This window comes from Macaca mulatta, chromosome 6, assembly GCF_049350105.2.
Source record: "Macaca mulatta isolate MMU2019108-1 chromosome 6, T2T-MMU8v2.0, whole genome shotgun sequence".
NCBI classification, from domain to species: Eukaryota; Metazoa; Chordata; class Mammalia; order Primates; family Cercopithecidae; genus Macaca; species Macaca mulatta.
Genome location: NC_133411.1, coordinates 185760179 through 185785038, shown reverse-complemented (window position 1 = coordinate 185785038; position 24860 = coordinate 185760179). Strand labels below are relative to the sequence as shown.

At 58.4% G+C, this 24860-nt stretch overlaps 1 protein-coding gene across 4 annotated transcripts in view; it reads right to left on the bottom strand.

Annotated features, from left to right (window-relative positions):
* The window catches only part of UNC5A (unc-5 netrin receptor A), a 72790-nt gene extending 48180 nt beyond the window's left edge, over positions 1 to 24610 (bottom strand). For all 4 annotated transcript variants that reach the window (XM_077937458.1, XM_028849932.2, XM_077937459.1 and 1 more), the window contains exon 1: positions 24253 to 24610. In XM_077937458.1, the coding sequence (XP_077793584.1) occupies positions 24253 to 24322 (70 nt within the window). In that variant the 5' untranslated portion in view covers positions 24323 to 24610. The remainder of the gene's footprint in view (positions 1 to 24252) is intronic.
* Between the last annotated feature and the right edge of the window lie 250 nt (positions 24611 to 24860).

Below are 24860 nucleotides of genomic sequence, written 5' to 3'. Positions count from 1 at the left end.
ATTAGCCGGGCGCGGTTGTGGGCGCCTGTAGTCCCAGCTACTCGGGAGGCTGAGGCAGGAGAATGGCGTGAACCCGAGAGGCGGAGCTTGCAGTGAGCCGAGATCGCACCACTGCACTCCAGCCTGGGCGACAGAGCGAGACTCCGTCTCAAAAAAAAAAAAAAAAAAAAAAAAAAAAAAAAAGAAAGTGTGTGAAAGTGCTTAGGAGAAAATAAGGTTGGCACCTGAGGGGGGACCAGCTTGAGTGGGCTTTGGGAAGACGGTGGGCACACCAGTGGGGATGGGTGGGTTGAGGGCAGGACAGAGGAGGACTTCAGCCAGGAAGCAGTGGCCAGGGGTCAGCTCTGGGAGGTGGAGGTGGGTGGGACAGGAGGAGACAGGTGTGAGGACACTGGGCTTATAGGGAAGCCCAGCTCTGGGCAGTGCAGGAGAGTCCGAGGTGGTGCAGCAGAGCCGAGTGATGGGAGAGGGCCTGTCAGGGAGAACCAGTCCAGCCCACAGCTAGCCCCCTTCTATGGGGCAGAAAGAAGGGCCAGCCCAAGGCTCGCCCCCCTAAGGAATGGAGCCCCGAGGTCACACCTGGATGTGTGCTGGCCTTGAGCATTCCTGCGCAGAGGCGGCCAGTATCCCGCTGTGTTGGGTAAAATGCGATGAACAAAAGGGGTGCCAGGCCCCTGGCATTGGAGCCCTGGCCCAGGCTGGCAGTCCATTAACATGAAGGACTTTATCACACTTTCCAACCTCCCTGCCTTGTATGGCGACAGCAGGGAATTAAAACAATAATTGTTTTCTGATGTTGCTTCTGCAGAACGATAAAAGCTTCTAGTTATTTTCCTTTCACTGGGGGAGGTGAGGGAGGGGTTTGATCCGGGGCGCGGAGGTGGGGTGTGGGGCAGCAGAAGTTTGGGAGGCGCAGAAGGATGAGGAAGGGGCTTCGGTGTGGCCACCACAGAGCAAGACTGCAGGAACTGACTCGCTGGACAAAAGTCTGATCACCTCCCATCTCACACCCACACACACATGCACACCCACACACCAGCGTGCACACACACACCTGCACACACACGCATGCACACACCCCAGCACACACACACACCAGCACACACACGCATGCACACACCCCAGCACACACACACACCAGCACACACACGCATGCACACACCCCAGCACACACATGCACACACACACCAGCACACACACCCCACTCATGCACACACACCAGCACACACATGCACACACACACCAGCACACACACACACACCAGCACATGCACACACACACCAGGGCACGCACACACAAAGCACACACACAAGCGTGCACACACACAAGTGCACACACACCAGCACGCACACACACCAGCACACACATACACCAGCACACACCAGCACGCACACACACACACGCCAGCACACACACAAGCACACATATACACACACCAGCGCACACACACACACGCACACACACACCAGCACACACACACCAGCACCCACACACACACCAGCACACACACTCTTACACACCAGCACACGCACACACACACCAGGGCATGCACACACAAAGCACACACACAAGTGCACACACACACCAGCATGCACACACACAAGCACACACACCAGCACACACCAGCATGCACACACACACACGCAAGCACACACACGCGCACACATATACACACACCAGCGCACACACACGCCAGCACACATACATGCACACACATACACCAGCACACACAAGAACACACCAGCACACACACACAAGCACACACACAGGCCAGCACACACACTCTCACACACATAAGCACACACGCCAGCACACATGCCAACACACACACGCACACACGCCAGCACACACACATGCACACACATACACACACCAGCACACACACGCACATGCACACACTAGCACACACACATGCACACACATACACACACCAGCACACACACAAAAGGACACACATCAACACACACACACAAGCATGCACACACACGCCAGCACACACACACACGCACATACCAGCACACACACATCAGTGCACACACACACCCACTCATACACATGCACACACACCAGCACACACACACACCAGCACGCACACACACACCAGTGTGTGCACACACACACCAGCACACACCAACACACACACGCCAGCACACACACACCAGCACACACACACATGCACACACACACATGCACAACACATGCACACACGCCAGCACACACACGCCAGCACACAAGCAGGCGCACACTGCACGCCGCACCCATGCGCCATGGAGGCGTGTCCTCCAGCCCAGGCTTTAGCGCACTGTGAGCGGCTCCGGAGAGGGCCACCCTGCTTGGGAGCTCCTGGGAAGGGAGTAGAGGGTCCCCAGCCAAGAAGACTGGCAACAGCTGAGACCTGGCAGAGCTGGTCTGTCTGAAGGCCTGGGAGCCCCTTAGAGCGGCTCTCATGGCACCCAGAGAGGAAGGTGACAGGGACAGGCTCTAAAGAGTAAAAGTTTTGTGACCAGCCTGTCCAACATGGCAAAACCGCATCTCTACTAAAAATACAAAAGTTAGCTGGGCATGGTGGCACGCGCCTGTAATCCCAGCTACTCAGGAGGCTGAGGTAGGAGAGTCGTTTGAACCGGAGAGGTAGAGGTTGCAGTGAGCCAAGATTGCGCCATTGCACTCCAGTGCGGGAGACAGAACAAGACTCCAGACTCCATCTCAAAAAAAACAAAACAAAACAAAACAAAAAACAAACAAACAAAAAAAAAAAAGAGTAGCAGTGATATGGAAGTGAGAGGGTTGGAGGCCTGTGGGTACCAGCCCCATGGTAATGAACTTGTACTTCCCAGGTGTAGAGAAGCCTGGCACACCCAAGGTGGCCTGCCCAGGGCTGGGGACTTGAGGGACTGATTCAGGGATGATAGGATGCCTGATAAGGTGAGGGAGTCTTCTGTGTCCCCTGAATAATCATCCACCTTCCCTCCCACTGATCCATCCATCCATATATCTACCTGTCTATCCACCCATCCATCCATCCATCCATCCACCTCCCACCCATCCACCCACTCCATCCATCCATCCATCCATCCATCCATCCATCTTTCATCCATCCACCCATTCATCCACCCACCCATCCAGCCATCCATCCATCCATCCATCCATTCATCCATCTTTCATACATCCACCCATTCACCCACCCACCCATCCATCCACCCACTTCATCCATCCATCCATGCATCCATCCATCCATCCATCTTTCATACATCCACCCATCCATCCACCCATCCACCCACTCCATCCATCCATCCATCCATCCATCCATCCATCAATTCATCCATCTTTCATACATCCACCCATCCATCCACCCACTCCATACATCCATCCATCCATCCATCCATCCATCCATCCATCCATCCATCAATTCATCCATCTTTCATACATCCACCCATCCATCCACCCACCCATCCATCCACCCACTTTATCCATCCATCCATCCATCCATCCATCCATCCATCCATCCTTCATACATCCATCCATTCATCCACCCATCCACCCACTTTATCCATCCATCTATCCATCTTTTTTCTTTTTTCCTTTCTTTTTCTTTCTTTCCTTTTTTTTTTTTGAGACAGAGTCTCGCTCTGTTGCCCAGGCTGGAGTGCAGTGGTGCGATCTCGGCTCACTGCAACGTCAAACTTCCAGGTTCAGTTCAATTGATTCTCCTGCCTCAGCCTTCTGAGTAGCTGGGATTACAGGTGTGCCACCACGCCTGGCTCATTTTTATATTTTTAGTAGAGATGGGGTTTTACCATGTTGGTCAGGCTGGTCTTGAACTCCTGACCTCAATGGTCCACCTGCCTTGGCCTCCCAAAGTACTGGAATTACAGGCATGAGCCACCGAGGCAGCCCCCATCCATCTTTCATACATCCACCCATCCATCCATCCATCCATCCATCCATCCATCCATTCATCCATCCATCCATCCATCATGAATGAGCAGTGAGCATGAGCAGGCCATAGTCCCTGCCCTCAAGAAGCGTGTGTTTTAACTGGGGGTGGTGCAGAACATCAACAAGTAAGCAAGTCAAGAAAGTCATCTCCAATGTTGATAAATGCCAAGAAGAAGCTAAAGCAGAGAGTGACAGGCTGCTACTTGAGGTTGGAGGCCCAGGGGGAACCTCCCTGAGGAGGTGATATTTGAATGAGACCAAATAACCCAGGGAAGCCAGAGGAAGATGGGGGGGCTGAGGCTTCTGGGCCTCCATGCCCTCAAGGGACTCTTGTGTCCCATGATCCCTACTCCCTGGTCCTGCCACCTCCAGCCCCATGCCCAGGAAGCGCAGGGTGGGCACAGGTGGGCGTGGAGTGGTGACTGCTTGCACTGGTGCCATGAATGACATCACACCCAGGGGCTCCCTCACCCCCACTGCCCTCCAGGTTTGCAGCAAATCACCCTGATGCTTTAAAACAAATACCTCTTAATCACTAAAAATTGAAATGATTTCATGTGAAAATGTTAATGTATTCGGAATCACAGCCGCGCACTGCGTCTGACAAATTAGCACCCAGCCCGCCGCATTGTTTGTAGCTACATTTATCCTGGTGACGAGACACACACACAAAACGGTGGCGCAGAGGGGCAGAGAGGGCAGCTCCTGGCTGGGGGTGGGTGTGGAGGAGGGGGAAGGAGGACCAAAGGGGGGTTTCAGAGGGAAACAGAGGTCCACAGGGGTCCAAGAGGGCTGTGAGAGGCCCAGACCCGCTCTGACCCTACCGCTAGCTGCACCTCTGGGGGCTCCCAGCCGTCTGGTCCCCTCTCCCATCTTCTGTCACCAATCTTGAACCACGAGACCTACACCAGGCTAACCTGATGGCCACACACAGATTCAAGCACCAGCAAAACAGGAGCCCCAAGAGATGAGAAAAATTTTTGCAAGAATTTAACATTTCAAAAACAAGAATCAGGATGTGGAGAAACTGGAACCCTCATTATTGCTGGTGAGAATGTAAAACGGTGCAGTTGTTAAGGAAAATAGTTTGGCAGTTCCTCAAGAAGTTCAACATAGAGTTACCATATGACCCAGCAATTCCACTCCCAGGCCTACACCCAACAGAACCGAAAACAGGTCTTTAAACAGGTTCTTGTACCCAAGTGTTCAAAACAGCATTATTCAGTCGCCAAAAGGTAGAAACGACCCAAATGTCTACCAATGGGTGAAGGGATAAACCAGATGTGGTCCATCCACACAATGAAATATTATTTAACCACAAAAAGGAATGAAGGCTGGGCGTGGTGGCTCACACCTGTAATCCCAGCACTTTCAGAGGCCAAGGTGGGTGGATCACTTGAGGTCAAGAGTTTGAGACCAGCCTGGCCAACATGGTGAAACCCCATCTCTACTAAAAATACAAAAATTGGCCAGGCGTGGTGGTGCATGCCTGAAATCCCAGCTATTCGGGAGGCTGAGGCAGGAGAATCGCTTGAACCTGGGAGGTGGCGGTTGCAGTGAGCCAATATTGTGCCACTGCACTCCAGCATGGGTGACAGAGTGAGGCTCTGTCTCGGAAAAAAAAGAGAGAGAGAAAAAAAAAAAGGAATGAAGCAGTTGAAGCAGTGATGCATGCTACACATGGATGAACCTGGGGCACATTATGCCAAGTGAAAGAAGCCAGGCACAGAGGACCACGAATTATATGATTCCATTTACATGAAATAGCGTCACAGATAAGTCCATAGAGACAGAAAGCAAGCTGCCGTTTGCCAGGAGCTGGGGCAAGGGGAGCATGGGGAGTGACTGCTTAATGGCGTCTCCTTTGGTTTGATGAAAATGTTTAGAAACTAGATAGAAGTGGTGGTCACGTAACATTGTGAATGTACTCAATGCCAATGAATTGTGCACTTAAAATGGTTAATTTTATGTTATGCGAATCTCACCTTGATTAAAAAATGGCAAAGAAGAATTAAAAAAATGAAAAAATATATATATGCATCAAAGTCCAACTCCATTGGACTAAGCTCGTTTTACCAGTTACTGTTTGATCCTGGGGTTGCTGAGGCCTGCGAAGGGCGGACGCAGCCTGCCTAGCCTTCTCCCCGCACCCTCCCAAGGCTTCTACCCTTGCCCTGTCCCAGGCTCAGGATCAGCTCCATGAGAGCCCAGGCCCGGTCATTCTTCCCTTTTGTAGATGGGGCAGGGGAGCGTGTCTGGCCTGGGCTTGTGCTGTAGCAGCAGAGCAGGTCTGGGACCCAGGCCCCCTGACGTCCTCCGACCAGCTAACCCTAGCAAATGTGCCCTCAGCCGCTCCCGCTGTGCGTCTCTGGAAGTGGAGGTGGCTTCTACGCGTGTATAAATGGACACAGACACAAGTCATCACACCTCTCCTCATCCAGCTCCACATTCCCTGTAACCAGACCACAGTAGGCCCTTTGCTGCACCCGCAGCCGGTCTCAGTTCATTCAGGTCTCAGTTCAAGTGTCACCTCTTCCAGGACTGTCCTGTCTCACTGGCTACCCAGCATGCCCCTGCTTCCAGCTCCCTCATGGTCCCATGGCCCTCATGCTCATCTGTGGCGCCTGACGCCGGGCCTGGCCCCAGCCAGTGCTCAATACATGCTTATTTAATGGCCCAGGTGCCGTCGCCACCTAGCTCTGTCCCTCAGTCCATCCCCTCTGCTTCTCTTAAAAGCTTGCTGAGGCTCTGGGCCTTCTGCTCATTTTGCCTGCTATGGAGCTGGGGTTGGCACCTAGCTCTGCCCTGGCAGCCGTGGGATGTGGGCACGTCACTCGCCTCTGAGCTACCCATCGAGAGCTTTTGTGCAAGTACATTGCCAGCGCCCAGCAATATATGCTTGTCCTGCCCTCACCCCCATTTCCCAAGTTTCTCCCTGAAACCTTCACTGCATCCTGTGCCTTTTCTACCTGGTATCCTTCCATGCTCTGCAAATTCCAAAGGGCCTCTGTGTCCGGCCTGTCCACACTGTTCCCACTGTCCCAGCTCACTCCTGCTGCTTCTGAGCACAGCCTCCTCCCGCAGCTCTCCTTGCCTGCTCCCAGCGTGTCCTCCAGGCCTTATCAGCAGGGCCTTTGCCAAAGCCTTCCTCAAGGCTGCCTCCCCTCCAGCTTAAAACCTTGCACATACTCCTGGGCCCCCACTGCTCTCTCCCGGGCCTCCTTTTGGCTTCCTCAAAATTGTCCCCTGAATCAACCTTTCCACCCCAGCCATGGCCATTCCCTAATCATCTTCTTAGAATGGGATTCGAGCTCACGTATGTCCGTGATCAGCTCCTTATGAAAGGGTCTCTCATCTCCATTTCCCACCCTTACTGCATCTGAAAGTGCCAGTCACGGTTTCCAATTATCTTTTAGATGTTTCCACCTGACTATATCCTCCATCACTTCAAACTGAACAGGTGAAATCTAAGGCCCCAAACGCAGGCTTCGAGAGCTGGAAGGGAGGGAAGGAGAGGGATGGCCCTGCCCATGGCCTCAGTACCTGACACCGACCAAGCACTGTGCATAGGGTAGGGGATGCAGCCTTGGTGTGCATGGGAGCGGGGGTGAGTGGCAAAGAGAGGGTAGTGCACAGGCACTGGGGGTGCATGGGGCAGGGCATACGGAGTGGTGAGAGTGCCCGGGCCAGAGAGTACACGAAGCAGGGAGTACACAGGGTAGGGGTGTGCAGGGCAGGGCAGGCTGGTGCACAGGTGGTGGTACTGCACAGGGCAGGGGGCAGAGGGGGACACGGAGTGTGAGAGTACCCGGGACAGAGGGTACACAAGGTAGGGGGTGCACAGGGCAGGGGGCTGCACAGGCACTGGGCTGTATAAGTGGTGGGGGTACACAGGTGGTGGGGGTACACAGGTGGTGGGGGTGCACAGGTGGTGGGGGTGCACAGGTGGTGGGAATGCACAGGTGGTGGGGGTACACAGGTGGTGGGGGTACACAGGTGGTGGGGGTGCACAGGTGGTGGGGGTGCACAGGTGGAGGTGCACAGGACAGGGGGTACACAGGTGGTGGGGGTGCACAGGTGGTGGGGGTACACAGGTGGTGGGGGTACACAGGGCAGGGGGGACAGTTGGTGGAGGTGCACAGGTGGTGGGGATGCACAGGTGGAGGTACACAGGTGGTGGGGGTGCACAGGTGGTGGGGGTGCACAGGTGGTGGGGGTGCACAGGTGGTGGGGGTACACAGGTGGTGGGGGTGCACAGGTGGTGGGAATGCACAGGTGGTGGGGGTACACAGGTGGTGGGGGTACACAGGTGGTGAGGGTGCACAGGTGGTGGGAATGCACAGGTGGTGGGGGTACACAGGTGGTGGGGGTACACAGGTGGTGGGGGTGCACAGGTGGTGGGAATGCACAGGTGGTGGGGGTACACAGGTGGTGGGGGTACACAGGTGGTGAGGGTACACAGGTGGTGGGGGTGCACAGGTGGTGGGGGTACACAGGTGGTGGGGGTACACAGGTGGTGGGGGTGCACAGGTGGTGGGGGTACACAGGTGGTGAGGGTGCACAGGTGGTGGGAATGCACAGGTGGTGGGGGTACACAGGTGGTGGGGGTGCACAGGTGGTGGGGGTGCACAGGTGGTGGGGGTACACAGGTGGTGGGGGTGCACAGGTGGTGGGGGTGCACAGGTGGTGGGGGTACACAGGTGGTGGGAATGCACAGGTGGTGGGAATGCACAGGTGGTGGGGGTACACAGGTGGTGGGGGTACACAGCTGGTGGGGGTGCACAGGTGGTGGGAATGCACAGGTGGTGGGGGTGCACAGGTGGTGGGGGTACACAGGTGGTGGGAGTGCACAGGTGGTGAGGGTACACAGGTGGTGGGGGTACACAGGTGGTGGGGGTGCACAGGTGGTGGGGGTGCACAGGTGGTGGGGGTACACAGGTGTGGGGGTACACAGGTGGTGGGGGTACACAGGGCAGGGGGTACACAGGTGGTGGGAATGCACAGGTGGTGGGGGTACACAGGTGGTGAGGGTGCACAGGTGGTGAGGGTGCACAGGTGGTGGGGGTACACAGGTGGTGGGGGTACACAGGTGGTGGGGGTGCACAGGGCAGGGGGTACACAGGTGGTGGGGGTGCACAGGTGGTGGGGGTGCACAGGTGGTGGGGGTACACAGGTGGTGGGGGTACACAGGTGGTGGGGGTGCACAGGTGGTGGGGGTACACAGGTGGTGGGGGTGCACAGGTGGTGGGGGTACACAGGTTGTGGGGGTGCACAGGTGGTGGGGGTACACAGGTGGTGGGGGTACACAGGTGGTGGGGGTGCACAGGTGGTGGGGGTACACAGGTGTGGGGGTACACAGGTGGTGGGGGTACACAGGTGGTGGGGGTACACAGGTGGTGGGGGTGCACAGGGCAGGGGGTACACAGGTGGTGGGAATGCACAGGTGGTGGGGGTACACAGGTGGTGAGGGTGCACAGGTGGTGAGGGTGCACAGGTGGTGGGGGTACACAGGTGGTGGGGGTACACAGGTGGTGGGGGTACACAGGTGGTGGGGGTGCACAGGGCAGGGGGTACACAGGTGGTGGGGGTGCACAGGTGGTGGGGGTGCACAGGTGGTGGGGGTACACAGGTGGTGGGGGTACACAGGTGGTGGGGGTGCAGAGGTGCTGGGGATGCACAGGTGGTGGGGGTGCACAGGTGGTGGGGGTACACAGGTGGTGGGGGTACACAGGTGGTGGGGGTGCAGAGGTGCTGGGGATGCACAGGTGGTGGGGATGCACAGGTGGTGGGGGTACACAGGTGGTGGGGGTACACAGGTGGTGGGGGTGCACAGGTGGTGGGGGTACACAGGTGGTGGGGGTGCACAGGTGGTGGGGGTACACAGGTGGTGGGGGTACACAGGTGGTGGGAGTGCACAGGGCAGGGGGTACACAGGTGTTGGGGATGCACAGGTGGTGGGGGTACACAGGTGGTGGGGGTGCACAGGGCAGGGGGTACACAGGTGGTGGGAATGCACAGGTGGAGGTACACAGGTGGTGGGGGTACACAGGTGGTGGGGGTGCACAGGTGGTGGGGGTGCACAGGACAGGGGGTACACAGGTGGTGGGGGTACACAGATGGGGGAGGTGCACAGGGCAGGGGGTACACAGGTGGTGGGGGTGCACAGGTGGTGGAGGTGCACAGGGCAGGGGGTACACAGGTGGTGGGGGTGCACAGGTGGTGGGGGTACACAGGTGGTGGGGGTGCACAGGTGGTGGAGGTGCACAGGACAGGGGGTACACAGGTGGTGGGGGTGCACAGGTGGTGGGGGTGCACAGGGCAGGGAGTACACAGGTGTTGGGGTGCACAGGGCAGGGGTGCAGAGGCACTGGTTGTGCATGGGCATGGGGGCACCTAGCAGTGAGGGTGCTCATCTGCCAAAGTGGCATCCAGGTTCCAGCCCCAGCCACCCAGGAAAATGGGCTCGCTGGGCCCAGCCCAGATCTTTTGCTTTTTCGGGAGAAGCCTGACATTTGGATTTTTATGTGAATTCTCTCTCTCTCTCTCTCTCTTTTTTTAGAATGTTCTATCTGCCGCGTGGGGGCTCGGTGCCCTGCCTGCTGCCACCTGGCTACCTCTGGGTGGGCGCTTTGCCCACATCATCATCTTTCTCCTGAGATCCTAGGCCAGGCCCCTTTCAGGTGCAGGACACAGAAACCCAACTCACACGGGCGTTAAAGTGGGAAGTTCTTGGATCTAGGGCCAGGAAGGCTGTTAAGAGCAGCTCACAGGACTGAGAAAAGCTGCAGGGACCAGAGCCTCAGGGCCTCGGGGCCACTGGGACAGCCTCCTCCTTCCGCTTGTCCCCGATCTCCCTGTGCGCTGGCTTCACCCGCCTCCACCCCACGGCTTCTTTCCATACGAGGGAGAACTAGCTCTGGGCCAGCGTCAGAACCTGCATCAACACTGCCACCAACCCGGGAGGTATCAGGGTTGCACCTCTGCCTCCAGGCCGGAGAAGCCCTGGGAAGGATCCTGACTGGCTCAACTCAGGCCATGTGGCCAGCCTGGCCCAATCATGTGCCCAGGATCTCCGGAACCATTCACCAGCTGGGGCAGGTCCTTTCCCTAGGGAGAGGCTGGGCCCCCATTAACTGACCGTCCCACCAGGGCTCCACGGCGGGAGGTCACCAAAGGAAGGTGGAGGTGCTGTGCCCTGAGAAAGTATTTCAGCAGCCAAAACAATGGGCGGCAGAGAAACTACCAAACCCCTCGAGATGGAGCCGTCCCTCCAGAAAGCCCAGTTCCCAAAGCGTAAGAAACTTCTCGAGACCAAGTAGGGTGGACCTAAGGGGAGTCCAAGTCAGTGCCCAGCCGTCCTTTCCCTTTTCCCACCGAGCCTCGCCGCGGCCACCTGCCCCTGTCCACAGTCTCCCTGACTGTCCCATAGAGCCCGTTTCCAGCAGTCCCCCTGTGGGGGCTCTCATTGCACCCAGACCTCCGTGCCTCTGCTTGCTGGGAGGGTCTCCCTCAGCCTCCCTGTGTCTCTCCCTGCTGGTCCTGACCTACCCTGGAGGGCTTCACAGAACCGAGTAAATCCACCTTTCCCTGGACGGCTTTCAGTGCCCTAAAGGAAACAGGATGGCCCCACACCACCAGGACCTGTTGGACGTCTCTCCTGGGCCACGGCTGGGTTTAAGTCTGCCTGTCACCCCCAGTGCCTGCCTGACCCGACAGGGCTGTTCCGCTCCCTTGCCTTCACGTGACCACAGCCAGTTTCTGTTGCTTGTGACCCAAACGCCCTGTCCACACTCTACACATAGCCTGGCAGGGTGGAGCTCCCTGGGTGGAGCCTCTTGCTCTTTCGGCTTCTCCCCCAGCCCAGCTCCCCATCTATTTTCTGTTTCTGACATCACTTCCCCAGGCTTGAGAGCTCTGAATCATGTTTGCCTCCTCCCCCTCCCTCGCCCCCCCACATGCAGCATCCAGATGCAACATTTCCCCCTTTGCAGCGTCTCCCACATCCATCTCTCTTACTCCATCCCCGCCGCCTGCCTGCCACCAGGGAGGGACGCCTTGTCATTTCTTGCCTGGATGACCGCAGCAGCCTCCCGGCTGGTCTCCTTGCCTCCAGCCTCTCCCTGCTCCCATCCATCCTCCATGGGCTGCCAGATTAATCTTCCTTAAACACTGCTCACTGCCTGTCACTCCCCAGCTCAGAGATGTGGTCACAGCCCTGTCGCTTGCTGGCACCCCACAGGCACCGTCTGCTCCAGTGGGGCTGCACGCCTCCCGACTGCCCTGTACACATGCTGCCACTGGCATTGCCCGTCCACTCCTCCTCCCCTCATTGTCTGGCCAAATTCCACCACATGCCAAGGTCCCAGCCTGAGTCCCTCTCCTGTTCTGGCCTCAGGGCTCCCAGAACTCTAGGGCAGAGGCAGGGGGTGCCCAGGGACCAGCTCTGAAGTCACAGGTTGGCCTGAGGCCAGCAGGTGGGCTGTCCTTGCTGGGCCTGTCTGGGCTCTCCAATGTGGCTGTGGCCTCTGCCACCTCTCTGCTCTGCATGTCCTGGAGACACATCCCGGCTCTCAGGTGTCAGAAGTCCTACTCAGCCAAGTCACTCTGGTGACTCACCACCACACCAATCTTCCTTCTCAGGCCCCCCATGAATGCTCATTATCCAAGAATGAGCACCTTCCCAAGATTCCAGGCCTGCAGGCCCTGCCCTTGACGCATGCTGCTGCCAGTTTTATCAACCGAAGATCCTGCTCCACACCAACCCTTCAAGGGCGTGTCACAGAGAGGGGCCAAAAGTGAGCGTCCCCCGCCCCGCAGGCCACACAGCTCACACCTGCAGAGCATTTACTGTGAGCCAGCATCAGGCGGCGTGCGCCACGTGGCATGACTCGTTTATTCCTTGAAGCCCTGTGAGGTAGGAACCTTTCATTGTCCGCATTTTCCAGGTGAGCAAACTGAGTCACAGAGAGCTTAAATAACCTGCCCAAGTTCACCCAGTTTAGGATTCTAATCCACATCAGAGCCCTGGCTCTTAAGCACAGTCCTCCCAGGTCCTAGCTGACGCTCTACCTTTCGACCCACCAGAGTCTAAAGTCCAGGAGGGAAGCTGCCCCTTCTGGCCTGGGAAGTCAATTGGTCCTGCAGGGGAAGGCCTGAGATGCCTTTGTCCACTCCTTGCCTGTGGTCATTTCAGAGGGCTGGGAGTGACCTTGGTCAGGAGCAGTGGTGTATGGAGCCAGCTCGTCCTGGCTCAGGACAGCCAATCGCTACAATTTCTAGAATTTTGCAAGTCAGTTGACATCACATTGGTAGCTTGAAATAGGCCGTGGTGGGAGTATTTACACCATGGAAATTGGCAAATTAGTCCCCCAGCCTGCCTGAAGAGCCAGTTGTTAACCATTCAACAGGACGCCACGCTGGTGCGGGGGGAGGCAGAATGCTGACCACTGTCAGAAGGCGTCCTGGCATTTGGGTGGTGGGCTTCAGGAATTCACACTCAAGACGGGCCTCCAGTGGAGCCAGGGATCTGAAAGAGGTCTTGAGAAGACCAAGTGGGTATCAAAAATGGACCTCTCATTGTGTGATCCTGAAGGAACTGGAGGAGGAAGGTCCCTAGAAAAGTGCCAGGGCAACTACAAGATATCCAGGTAGGTAGGCTCAGACTCTGACCAGACACGCCCAGTATAGAAAGATGGCCCGAAACCAAGGACAAGCCACAGGTGAGAGGCACGGATGGAGAAACCACGCTGGGAAGCGGAGCACAGGTGCAGCGGCGTGAGGCTCGTGGGCAGTGCCAGAGAAACACAGGGCAGGGGCGGGGCTCGGAGGAGGGCGCCTGGAAGAGCTGAGCCGTGCTGCTGACCTCTGAGAAAGTGGCATGGGGGCGGCTGTGGGGCAGGAGCTGTAGTCTAGTCGTCATAAGGAAGAAAGTTTGGTTTGGTGAATGTATCACTTAGGGTTCTTTGAAGGTTAGCAAGAAAAAAACAATTCTCACAAATTTAGGAAAGAAGTAGTACTGGCAGAAGACTGGGTTGTTAAGAGAAGGAACAGAGGCTTAAAGAGCAGGCTCTGTAGCTGGAAAAGAACCAGGCCAAGAGAAATACTTACCTAGCTCACCTGGGCCCTGTGGCCGGAATGAAGGGGCCCCCAAAACACCCCACTAAGACTGGAGTGGAAGCTGGACCAGATACAAAACCTAACAAACATCCACTGGAGTAGCAACAGCCCAGTGAGCCTTATGCAAACTCTAGGCACTGTTCTCAATGAGCTGCAGATGACCAAAGGAAGGTGGGACCGTGAGAGGCCTGCTGGGATCCCCATGGACCAGTCACACCAGACCAGCTTCCCTTATTATGGGGTTACTGTCCCACGGTAGATTAAGGATGGACTAGTAGAAACACAGCATGTCTGGATTCTAGCCAGGCACCTGATAAAATATCTTAGATGGCTAAATGCAGATATATGAGCAGATGACAGCACAATGAAGGGGAGGCAAAACCTGTTGAATGGCCAGCCTTGTTTTCTTTTTTCTCCTTTTTTTTTTTTTTTTTTTTTTTTTTTGTGAGATGGAGTCTCGCTCTGTTGCCCATGCTGGAGTGCAGTGGCATGATCTCGGCTCACTGCAAGCTCCGCCTCCCGGGTTCATGCCATTCTCCTGCCTCAGTCTCCTGAGTAGCTGGGACTACAGGTGCCTGCCACCACGCCCGGCCAATTTTTTGTATTTTTAGTAGAGACGGGTTTTCACCGTGTTAGCCAGGATGGTCTCGATCACCTGACCTCGTGATCCAGCCATCTCGGCCTCCCAAAGTGCTGGGATTACAGGCATGAGCCATCGTGCCCGGCCTGTTTTTTCTTCCCTCCCTACCTCCTTCCCTCCCTTCCTTCCTTTCTCACACTGTCGCCCAGGCTGGAGTGCAGTGGAGCAATCTTGGCTCACTGCAAGCTCCGTCTCCCAGATTCATGCCATTCTCCTGCCTCAGCCTCCTGAGTAGCTGGGACTACAGGTGCCTGCCACCACACCTGGCCGATTTTTTGTATTTTTAGTAGAGACGGGGTTTCATCATGTTAGCCAGGATGGTCTCGATCTCCTGACCTCATGATCCGCCCGCCTCGGCCTCCCAAAGTGCTGGGATTATAAGCGTGAGCCACCGCGCCTGGCCTGGCCAGCCTTGTTTTCTAATGCTGCCAACAAAATAGTGTTGATCCAGATCCTGCTTTGCTTCTGAGCCACAGGCTGTGCTTGGTGCTATTCAGTATGCTCATTTAATACCTGGCAAAATGTGTTGATGACATCTGAGGATGATTGTGCCCACCCTTCCTGGTGGACAAGAAGCTGAGAGGAGCAGCACATAGCCTGGGTAAACACAGGACAATGGCCTCGGTGGCTCCAGCCCAACCTAATCTGCATAATCATACCCCTGGCTGTGGTGATTGGCTCACACACTGGGCAGGGCACTGGAGGTAGACCAGTGATGGAAGACTTGGACATTTGTTGGATGGTGGAGGGAAGAGATGTGCTCTTCTCCCCCACCCCTGCCAGGCCTGGGCCTGGGCCTGGGCCTGTAAAGATGTAGTCCCAGGAGCTACTGGCAGCTACCTTGGGATCAAGGGAAGAGGCTGTTGGAGAGTGGTGCCAAATCCCCAAGAGCAGAGATGAGGCAAGGACCTTGGCCATGCTGTTCTCCCTGGGTACAACCATGCCTGAAGCCACAGCCACCCCGAGTTCAGTTCCATGTGCCATTATAGTCTCCTTACTTTTTTTTTTCTTAAGCCAGTGTGAGTTGGGTTCCAATATTTGCAACAGATACACTTAGTGTCCTATGTCACTTCAAGCTGGGGCATTGTGGTGAGCTCCCAGGGCTGGGGAGGCTGTGACAATTGGGCCGCCACCCAGAGGCAGGTAACAAAGATGGGGGGGGTTGGGATTCCGGCTTGGGTGAGGAGCAACTGAGAGGGCTGGGGAGGGCTGGCCAGGAAAGGGGCAGATGTGGCCAGGTGAGAGCCTTGTCTTAAATAACTGAAAGGGTTCCTCCATCCTGTGCAGCCCCAGAAGGAAGGGCCCAGAACCATCTGGGGAGCTTACTGGGAAAGAGTCCCCCTCATTATAAGAAAGTGGTTTTGAACAGTCCCAGTCGCCTGAAGATGTGTGGTCCAGGCAAGTCCCTTTGGCTTAAAGCTCAGGGCTACGGGTGAGGAAAGCCAACACCACCAGAGGAAGTTAATAATCAACGTCTGGTGGCCTGGACAGCCGTTCTCAGGCTGGAAGCACATTAGGTGGGGGTCAGGAGGCAGCATGGCGATGGGGAATGGGCTCCAGGCTGTGAGGGAGGTCACTCGAGGCCACACAGAGAATCAGGGTCTCCATACTTTCTCCCATCAAGTCCATAGGAAAACAGAGAGGCCCTGGCAGTAAACAGCCACACAGGAGAGCCCACAAGGTGGGTGTGGAGTGTGGTGGGGGAGATCGGGCAGAGCAGTAGCTGCCCAGTAAGGTCCTAGCTCTGCCACTTCCTGTGGTGTGACCTCCCCTGATATGTGTCCTCATCTGATGCATGGGGCTAACCTCACCCACCTGTGGTTTGTCCTGAGATTTTGATCAGATGATGTAGGCGGAGCCCAGCAATGGCATGATTACTACCATCATCAAGTTAATTAAGAATAAAAAACGTAACAGTCTATAGCCCCCAGGGGCTCCTCCTCTTCCTGCCACACAGCCTCTCTACTTAGCAGAAGGAGAATGCATTTGGGTGTCTGGGGCTGGAGTGGAGCCCCAGCCTGTAGAGGACAGCCGGGACCTGGGGCAAGTCGGGGCTCGACCTCATCTGTAAAACGGGAATGGCGACACCGGTGCATCGGAAGCCCCGGCCTGCAGGAGGTGCTCGGGATATGGGCACGTTCTCCTCCCTTTCGCGGCGGTATCAGCCCGGGGTCTTCGGAAGCCCCAGGCACAAGATCGCCTGACAAGCCCTGCGCCCACCCACTTCTCAGGGGGCCCGGGAAGGGCGGGCAAGGGCGGGCAAGGGCGGGGGCTGCAGCTGGGCTAGAGCACGGAGGCGGGGTGGAGGCGGCCGCGCGGCTGTGCCCGGAGGCTGGACGCCCGCTCCCGGGGCGGCAGCCGAGCGCTCAGCCAGGAACTTGTTAACAGGCCCCGAACAAAGAGCCGCTAATCCGGCGGGCGGCCGCGGGCGGGCTGGCGGGCGGAGGGATCCCGCCCCTTCCCGGCTTGGCCGCCAGAGTTTGCAGCGCGTTAATTACCCCGCGCCCGGCGGCCCCACGGCACCCACCCCCGGCCTGGACGCCCCTGGGCGCAAGCTTCCCGCAGCCCCGCCCGACGGGCGCCGCGGCGAATGGCGAAGCCCCTCGGCCCCCGGCTGCCGTGGGCTCGGGCACCCGCGCCCCACGGCCGCTCACGTGCCCCGCAGATCCGCCGGCCTGAGGGCCCCCGCGTACGGAGCCACCTAGACAGCGGGGCGGGGGCTGCCGAGGCCCGAGGCACACGCTGAGGAGGGGCTGCTACCCGCCAGTGACGGGCACATTTGTTTTGGGGGGGGTGGGCGAGGTGGGGGGCGGTGCTGGAAAGATGCAGACCTGGGAAAAACGACTGGCCCCTCGGCTCCACTTGGCCCCTGCCCCGATTAGAAGGGGTAGAATCTAATTCAGGGAGTACTCCCCCAGAACCCCGCAGCCTCTCCACTGGACCTGCTGGCCTGGGGCACGGGAGTTCCACCTGCCGCCCTGGCTGGGGACACCTAGGGCAGAGGTGGGACGCAGGCTCCGGACCTCCTTCCCCAAGGCCCTTCAGGTGCTGTCAATCTAGACAGACTCCCCCGGTCTTCCCCCACACCCCCTCCCCATCTGAGCTACATATTTGCCTGGAGCTCAAGGTGACCCTGAGCCTTCCAGACGGACACAGCTCTGATATCCCAGTGTGGGACAGGCCCGGCTCTGGGGGCCCCACCAGTCAGGGTGACACTGGCCCTTGGCGCTCCCACCACAGCACAGAAGCAGGGGCCTCAGGGCCCCTCCCCCATCAAAATAGTACCTAAAACTTCCCCTTCCCCAGTTACTCTGGGGCTGAGCAGCTGCCACTCAGACCTCCCAGAGGTCTGTGCGGCTCCCCCTCTCCCACCTCAAACAGGGCTGGGAGGGCCAGTCAAGGACCACCTGCCCTCGGCATGACAAGAAACAGAAAGGAATCCAGGCTTGCCCCCAGCCCAGAATGGGAATCTCACCCCAGGCCTTTTGCCTCCCCCCTGGTTCCCCAGCCGCACCATCTTCCACAAATTCAGCCGAGGACTCCCCCACTTCCCGAAGGAGAGGGCTGAACAGTGCCCTCTGCCATGTCATCATCAATTGTTAACATGTATTGAGTGCCCACTATGTGCCAGCACTGACACGCTTCAGCCCGCCTAATCTGCACAAAAACCTAGGAGGTGGGTTCTTTTGAGTACGTTGTTCAGTCAAGGAAACTGAAGCTGTGCAGGGAGGAGCTGGATGCAGGGCCAGGAGGCGTTCACTCTTGGGAGCTGGCCCTACCTTTGTGCCTAGGCACCTGCCCAGCCTCACCCTAGTACTGGTCCAAACCCAGCTACAGAGCTTGCCAACTCACCTGTTTCACTACCTTCTCCATGTGCCTGGGGTTCTGGGCCCCTGGGGTCTGAAGCTGCCTGCCACACCTGACACCAGTGCCCAGGAAAGGGGTGGGCCTTGGGCACTAGGACCCTGACCTGGGTGCCCTGAGAAGGCCTGTTTCTGACATAGGAGGTATCTGCCAGCAGAAGTGGGCCCTCAATTCCTGGCCTAGGGGTTGGGACTCACAGTCCCCAGCTCTGCCTCACAGCCACTTTTGGCTCTGCCCCAGCAGCCACCTGGCTCTCCAGCAATGCACACAGCCCCTGCCAGGGCGGCTGATGTCTGTGGCAGGTGCTGGGCAGGTGTGAGCAGTTCCTGGGGGAGCCTGCTGCTGAGTGCAGAGTCCACCCCAGGCTCCAATACAGGCATCATTGGGTTTACACCCTTTAGTATACAGAGAGGCAAACAGCCCAGAGAGGTTAAATGATTTGTCTAAGATCACACAGCAATCAAATAGCAGAGAGAGGACTAGAATTTAGTTCTGTTCAGGGCTCCTGCCCCACTCTGTGCCATGTCCTGAGAGTCAGAGATGATCATCAACACACAGTTGCATGACAAGCTGAACCCAACTCTTCATCTCCAGAACCTCCAAACAGCTGCCCCTTGTGCACTGGAAGCACCGACGTCTGAATCAGGCCCAAGCCCCTGCGGTGGGTGGTGTATGTAGAGATGGCGGGGGAGCGGGGGCGCTTCTTCCAACCAGAAGGGGCCACTGCCTGGGCCTGGGGCAGAGGGAAATGAAGCGGCTCACACTGAGACTCATCTTTCTCCTGTGTCTGGGCTCGGGCCCTGATGTGGCTTAAGTCCCCACCTCTGTCCTAACTCACGCCACCCCCCCACAAATGCAAGGGAACACAGACGAAGGAGACAGAGAAGTTATGGCACCTACTGGGTGTCGGAGTTCATCCTGAGTGCCCTCTCCACATTGCCCATCAATCTGTTACCATAACCCCAGAAAGCAAGCATGACCCATTCTATCAATGTAGAAACAGGCTGGGGACTGCAAGTTGCTTGTCCAAGGACATGAGGCTTGGGTTGGAAGTTGGCCCTGACTGCCTCCTAAGCCCCTGTCCTTTCTGTTCCACCTGGAGAGAATATAGGGTGAGACTCTCCAGAAGGCAGGAGGACCCTTCAATGCCACTCCCACAGGAGCAGACGAGGAACGAAGGGGTGGGCTGGTGGAACTGATTGCAGGAAGCTGAGCTCCTGTCTGCGCGTGGTTGGGCCCTGGGGCTCAGCCTCAGGAACCAGGAGTCCCACCCCACGTAGGAGCTGTGCAGAGCAGCCCACGTCATGACGTGACTCTGTGAATGACACTATTTGCTCAAGAAAACATTCGCTCTGGGAAAATCCATGTCAGGGTGGGGATGGGGGTTCCTACTCAACAGATATGGGCATACAACTTGTGTGAGTGGCCTACAAGCATGCACCAATGTGAGCTGGTTTGCTGTCCATACGTGTGGCTGGGGTATGGCACTCCCCACTCCATGATGGGGCCTCCTTTTCCTGGTTCCCACCCTGGACAGGAGGCCCTTTCCAGCCTCCCTGGAGTACGGCAGTCTGTGTTCAGGGACAGGGATGGGGTGGTTGCTGAGAGGGGCAGAGCAAACATCTCTCCCTGTCCCCAGCAACAGCACCCTCCCTGCCTGAACAGAGAACCCAAACTCACAACGAGGAAGTGAAGAGAAACAGCACCTGGTTGGCAGTGACTCGGAGCAAGCTGGGGCGGAGAACAGGGTCATCGCGCCATAAACAATGGCAATACCTGAGGGAGGCACTGGAGGAGAAGGCGGCGGCTCAGGTCGGCTCAGGTCAGAGGCTTCTGGCAGCTGCCCCAGGGCTGAGGACTCAGTGCCTCCGTCTTTCTTTAGCCCCCCCAAAGCACATCAGTATGCCAGGGCCCCTTTGCAGCGGAGGAGGTGGGAGGCCTTTGGGAGGGGCTGGACTGAAGCTGCAGGCTTCACAGTGCAGGGACTGGCAGCAGCAAAGGGGTGTGTCCCAGGTCTGGACAGAACCAACGTGGGGGTGTTGGGTGGGGAGCATGCTGGCAGGGTCAGTGGCACGAGGCTTTGCAAGGCAAGGGAGTTACAGTCTGGAAGCCAGAGCTTGCCTGGGGGTGCCCACCCCACCAGCAGTCAGAGCCAGGGAGGGCACCCGACCTCCAGATAGACCAGCCCAGAGCTGATGTGGGGTGATGACGAGGGAGGAAGGTATTTTTCTAAGGGCCCAAGGGGGCTCAAGGTTTGGACTGACCTGCAGGCACTGGGAGTCACCAAAAGCTTTCTAGCAGATTTCCAGCCTGGATGCCAGGGGATGCCTTAGTCTGAGTGGAGGAGGCCCGAGGGGGATGGGTGGTGGTGGTTGCTGCAGTGGTCCAGGTGAGGGAGAAAGGAGCGGAGGAAGACAAAGAAGTCGAGGGACATGAGCAATGTCACAAGTAGGCCTGAGCTGGAGGACTTGGTGACATATTAGACGTGAAGCGTGAAAGAGAAGGGAGAACCAAGGGAGACTCTAAGGCTTCCAGCCCCAGGCTGGGAGAATAGGAGGAAGAGATGACAGGGCCCTTGGGAAGAGGGGGCATCAGGAGAGGGGTGGCCTAGAACAGGAGGCACCACATGCATGTGCGTGGACACACAGGTTCCCAAGTGGCAGCTAGGCCCAGCACCAGAGCAGGGAAGCCCCACCCCAAGCTCAGGGCAGGCTCCCGCCTTCTGAAGCCCCAGAGCTCCAGCCTGCAGGTCTGGGCCCAGAGCAGCACTAGGCAGGAAGAAGGGTTGTGAGGACAGGGGCTCTCTGGCCCCTGGCTGAGGCCAAAGTTGGCTGCTCCTGGGAACCAGAGCTGTGACTTTTGGTTGTGGGCTTGGTACCTGGATCAATGCCTATCCCTGGTTCCTGAGAGAAGCCCCTCCCAACACAGGCAAGTGGGGGAGCAGGCAAGCAACAAGAGGACCAGCTCTCCCCTGGGGGGACCTAGGGACCCCAAAGCCCAGGCCACCCCACCCACAAGGCAGGGTGAGCAGGAGCAGGGTATCTCCTAGCCCTGGAGGATTAAGACCCCCTCAGCCAGCTGCATTCTCCCAGGTGTGGGGGTGGACAGACAGGTCCTAGGTCAGCCCTAAGTATGAGGATAGGGGTCCGAGAAGGAGGAGCAAGGCTAGATGGTTGGGGTCAGGTTAGGCAATGCGGCAGTGCCAGAGCATGGCACCCCTGAGCCCCATCTTCAAGGGAGCCAGCTCCCAAGCCCCTCCTGCCCAGGACTGCAGAGGTCTGGGTGACAGGGAGACCACAGGGGCAGGGTGGGAGTGTGCATGCCAGCTGCGTGTGACGGGGTTTGAGAGGGAAAATCCTGTGAGACAGATGGGTGCTTGCGTGCACGGGCACAGAGAGGGCCTGCAGGTGCGAGCATGATGAAGGGACAGGCTTTTGTGTGATGTCCAACAACAGAGGGTGGGCGGGTGGCCTGGGGAGCAGGCGGCTGCAGTCGGTCACGCTGGCCCCCGGCGCCCCCTGCTGCCCACTGGCCATCCCTCCTTCAGCGGCTCACAGACACATTTTTCACTGGAGGCTGTTGCCACGGAGGCAAAAGGCAGCGCGGGAGGAGCCGGGGTCACCGCAGGGCCAGCCTGCCTGGGCGTCCACATGTGCCCCGTGCCTGTGGGGCACAGGGGGAAGGGAGTCCCAAAGAAGTAGGGCCAGCCCCCCCTTCCCATGGCCTTCAGCAGCTCCTCCCGCAGGCCCACGGGCAGAGTTGATGCTTGGGGGCAGGCTCTGCTTCAGCCCCTGCAGCACCTGTGCCCACCTGCCAACTCCCTAGGCAACCTTGGGCCAGGCCTGAACAGATGCCCTGCCAACCAGGGATGCAGTTTCCCCACCCCACAGCCTCCTGAGGAGTCCATCTGGCAACTCCCCGCTCCAGGCTGCGGGGCCCTGATTCACCGGTACCTGTGCCCCCTTATCTGTACACGCTCACCTGTGCAACTGCACACAGCCGTCACACATGTGTGGCATGCTGGCCATCACACACATTCATCAGGGCACACATACCAATGCTGCACAGACTATGCCAACCCCCTTCGTCACCCGGGCACACATGTCAACCCAGAGCCTTCACACGTGCTCACGTGGGCGACATGCAGCTATGACCACCCAGCCCTCACATGCATCAACTCAGAAAACATTTCCAGGGCACCTACTGGGTGCCGGGCAACACCTCACCTGTGTGTAGGGCACTAATACCCCCACCTCATCATGGACAACAGTGCAACCTGCACCCCCATCTGGAGAGCCACACACACGCCCCTAACACACACGTGTGGGACACGGACACACACCCAACAGTTCAGCCTTTCAGCGTGGTCAGGATTAGAAGGAGAGGCCCTGGGGAAGAAGAGGGGTGCTGATGGAGAAGGGAGATAGAGGGGGTGGGATGGAGTAGAGAGGGGTATTGAGGAGGCAGGATGGGGCGGGCGGACAGGCAGTGATGGGTGCAGGATGCGCTGTGCAGAGACACCCTTTAAGGAAACAGCCATCAGCCTCAATCATCAGGCTGGTCCCCGAGCTCTCACTCACTGATCTCTGATCAATCTGGCTTGGCAGCTCAGAAACCCCAATGCTCCCTTCCAACACCCCTGTTATAAGCAGTGGCCTGGCCAGGCTGGGGAGTCACCACCCAGGTTCTAGGGGCAGCAAGAATCGAGAATTGCCAGGTAAGCCTCAAGCTCCCTTGACCACACAAATGGCACCCGTCCCCCCTCCCCCCGACCACAGACACATAAGCTTAGCTCAGCTTAGTGCATGGGGGGCAGAGATCAGGAGGCCCCCACAGCTCAGCCTAGGTGAAGGCTCAGGGACAGCAGACAAAGGATGCAGGGGAACTTCCTCCCCCCAAACCCCCTCCCAAGGGAACCAGGTGGGGTGAGGGCTGAGTTAGCAGCGGGTTAGGGTGACCAATGGGGCATGCAGGGACCAAGAAAGGCTATGGAGTTTAAGAAAGAAGGGGAAGCTGGTGGACCAACCGCACACAACTCTGGCCCCCAGCACCAGGGAGACCAGGAGCCACAGCCCCGGCCATTCGGACCGCGGCGCTTTGACTGTGCTGGCTGCAAGGACTGGGGGCTGGTGTATGCGCCTCCACGCCTGAGTGTGTGCGTGTGCGAGCGTGTGTGGCGGGGACAGAGGAGGACACTGTGTTCTGGACGTGGGCAGAGGCCAGGTGCCAAGCTGGGAGATTGTGAGTGGCTGTTTAGGGCAGATGCTACCGGGAAGAGGTATCTTAACCGCTCCCCGCACCCCCCATATTCTGGGCACTGGGATAGGATCAAAACCCTCTAATCTTCGAATCCTGAAAGTCAGTCTCCCTGGGGTTGATCAAAACCCCCAGCCCTGCTTCGGGCCCAGGCAACCAGCAAACTTCCCCCACCCGGAGGCGTGGGGTGTCTACACTCGCCAGCCCCGTGCGCTGACAGCTGCTCCTGGACTTGGCAGAACCCAGGCTTCCGGGAGAGCGCGCGGGGAAGCTGCGCAGCAGCAAGAAGAGGCCCCCGCGTCCCGCCTCGCAAAGTTTGGCCTCGGGGGGCTCCTAGCCGAGTCTGGCAGCGCGGGTCAGGGACCCCCCCAGAGTAGCGAGCGTTCACGCGCACGGTCCCCCGCAAGCCTCCCCAGAGCGCGCGCGGCGTGACTCACCCGAGCCGCGGAGCCAGGCGGCGAGGACTATGCCCAGAAGCGCTGGCCACAGGCCGGGCCGGACGGCCATGGCCGCGGGCGGGCGGGCCGGGCGCGGGGCCCCGCGGGCGGGAGGGCGGCTTTCAGCGCCTCAGCCCGGAGCCCCAGCTCGGGGCGCCCCCGGGGCCCATGCCAGCGGACTGCGCTGCCTCCGGGCGGCCGGCTGCCGGGCGCACGCGGCGCGTGGCTCCCCTGGGCACGGGAGCGCAGCAATGCAGCCGGGGCGGAGCGCAGCGCCAGCCGCGCCGCGCACCGAGCCAGCCGCGCCGCGGAGCCCGCAGCCGGAGAGCCGGCCGGTGGGCGCCGCAAAACCCGGACTGGAGCGACGGAGCGGGGCGGCGGCTGGGAGGGGCTGGGGAGGGAAGGAGGGGCCGGGCCGCCCCGCGACGCGCGCGCGGGCCACCCCCAGCACCGGGAATCCCTCTGGGCGATGCCTGAGGCTCCCCCAGGGAGGGGCTTGGGGTGGTGGGCGTGGAGGCCTCCCACCGCCCCGCGCGGTCTCCAGGGACAGGGGCAGGAGTCTGAAACCCGGAGTGGATCGGTGCTCCGGATCCGGGCTCTCGCAGGCC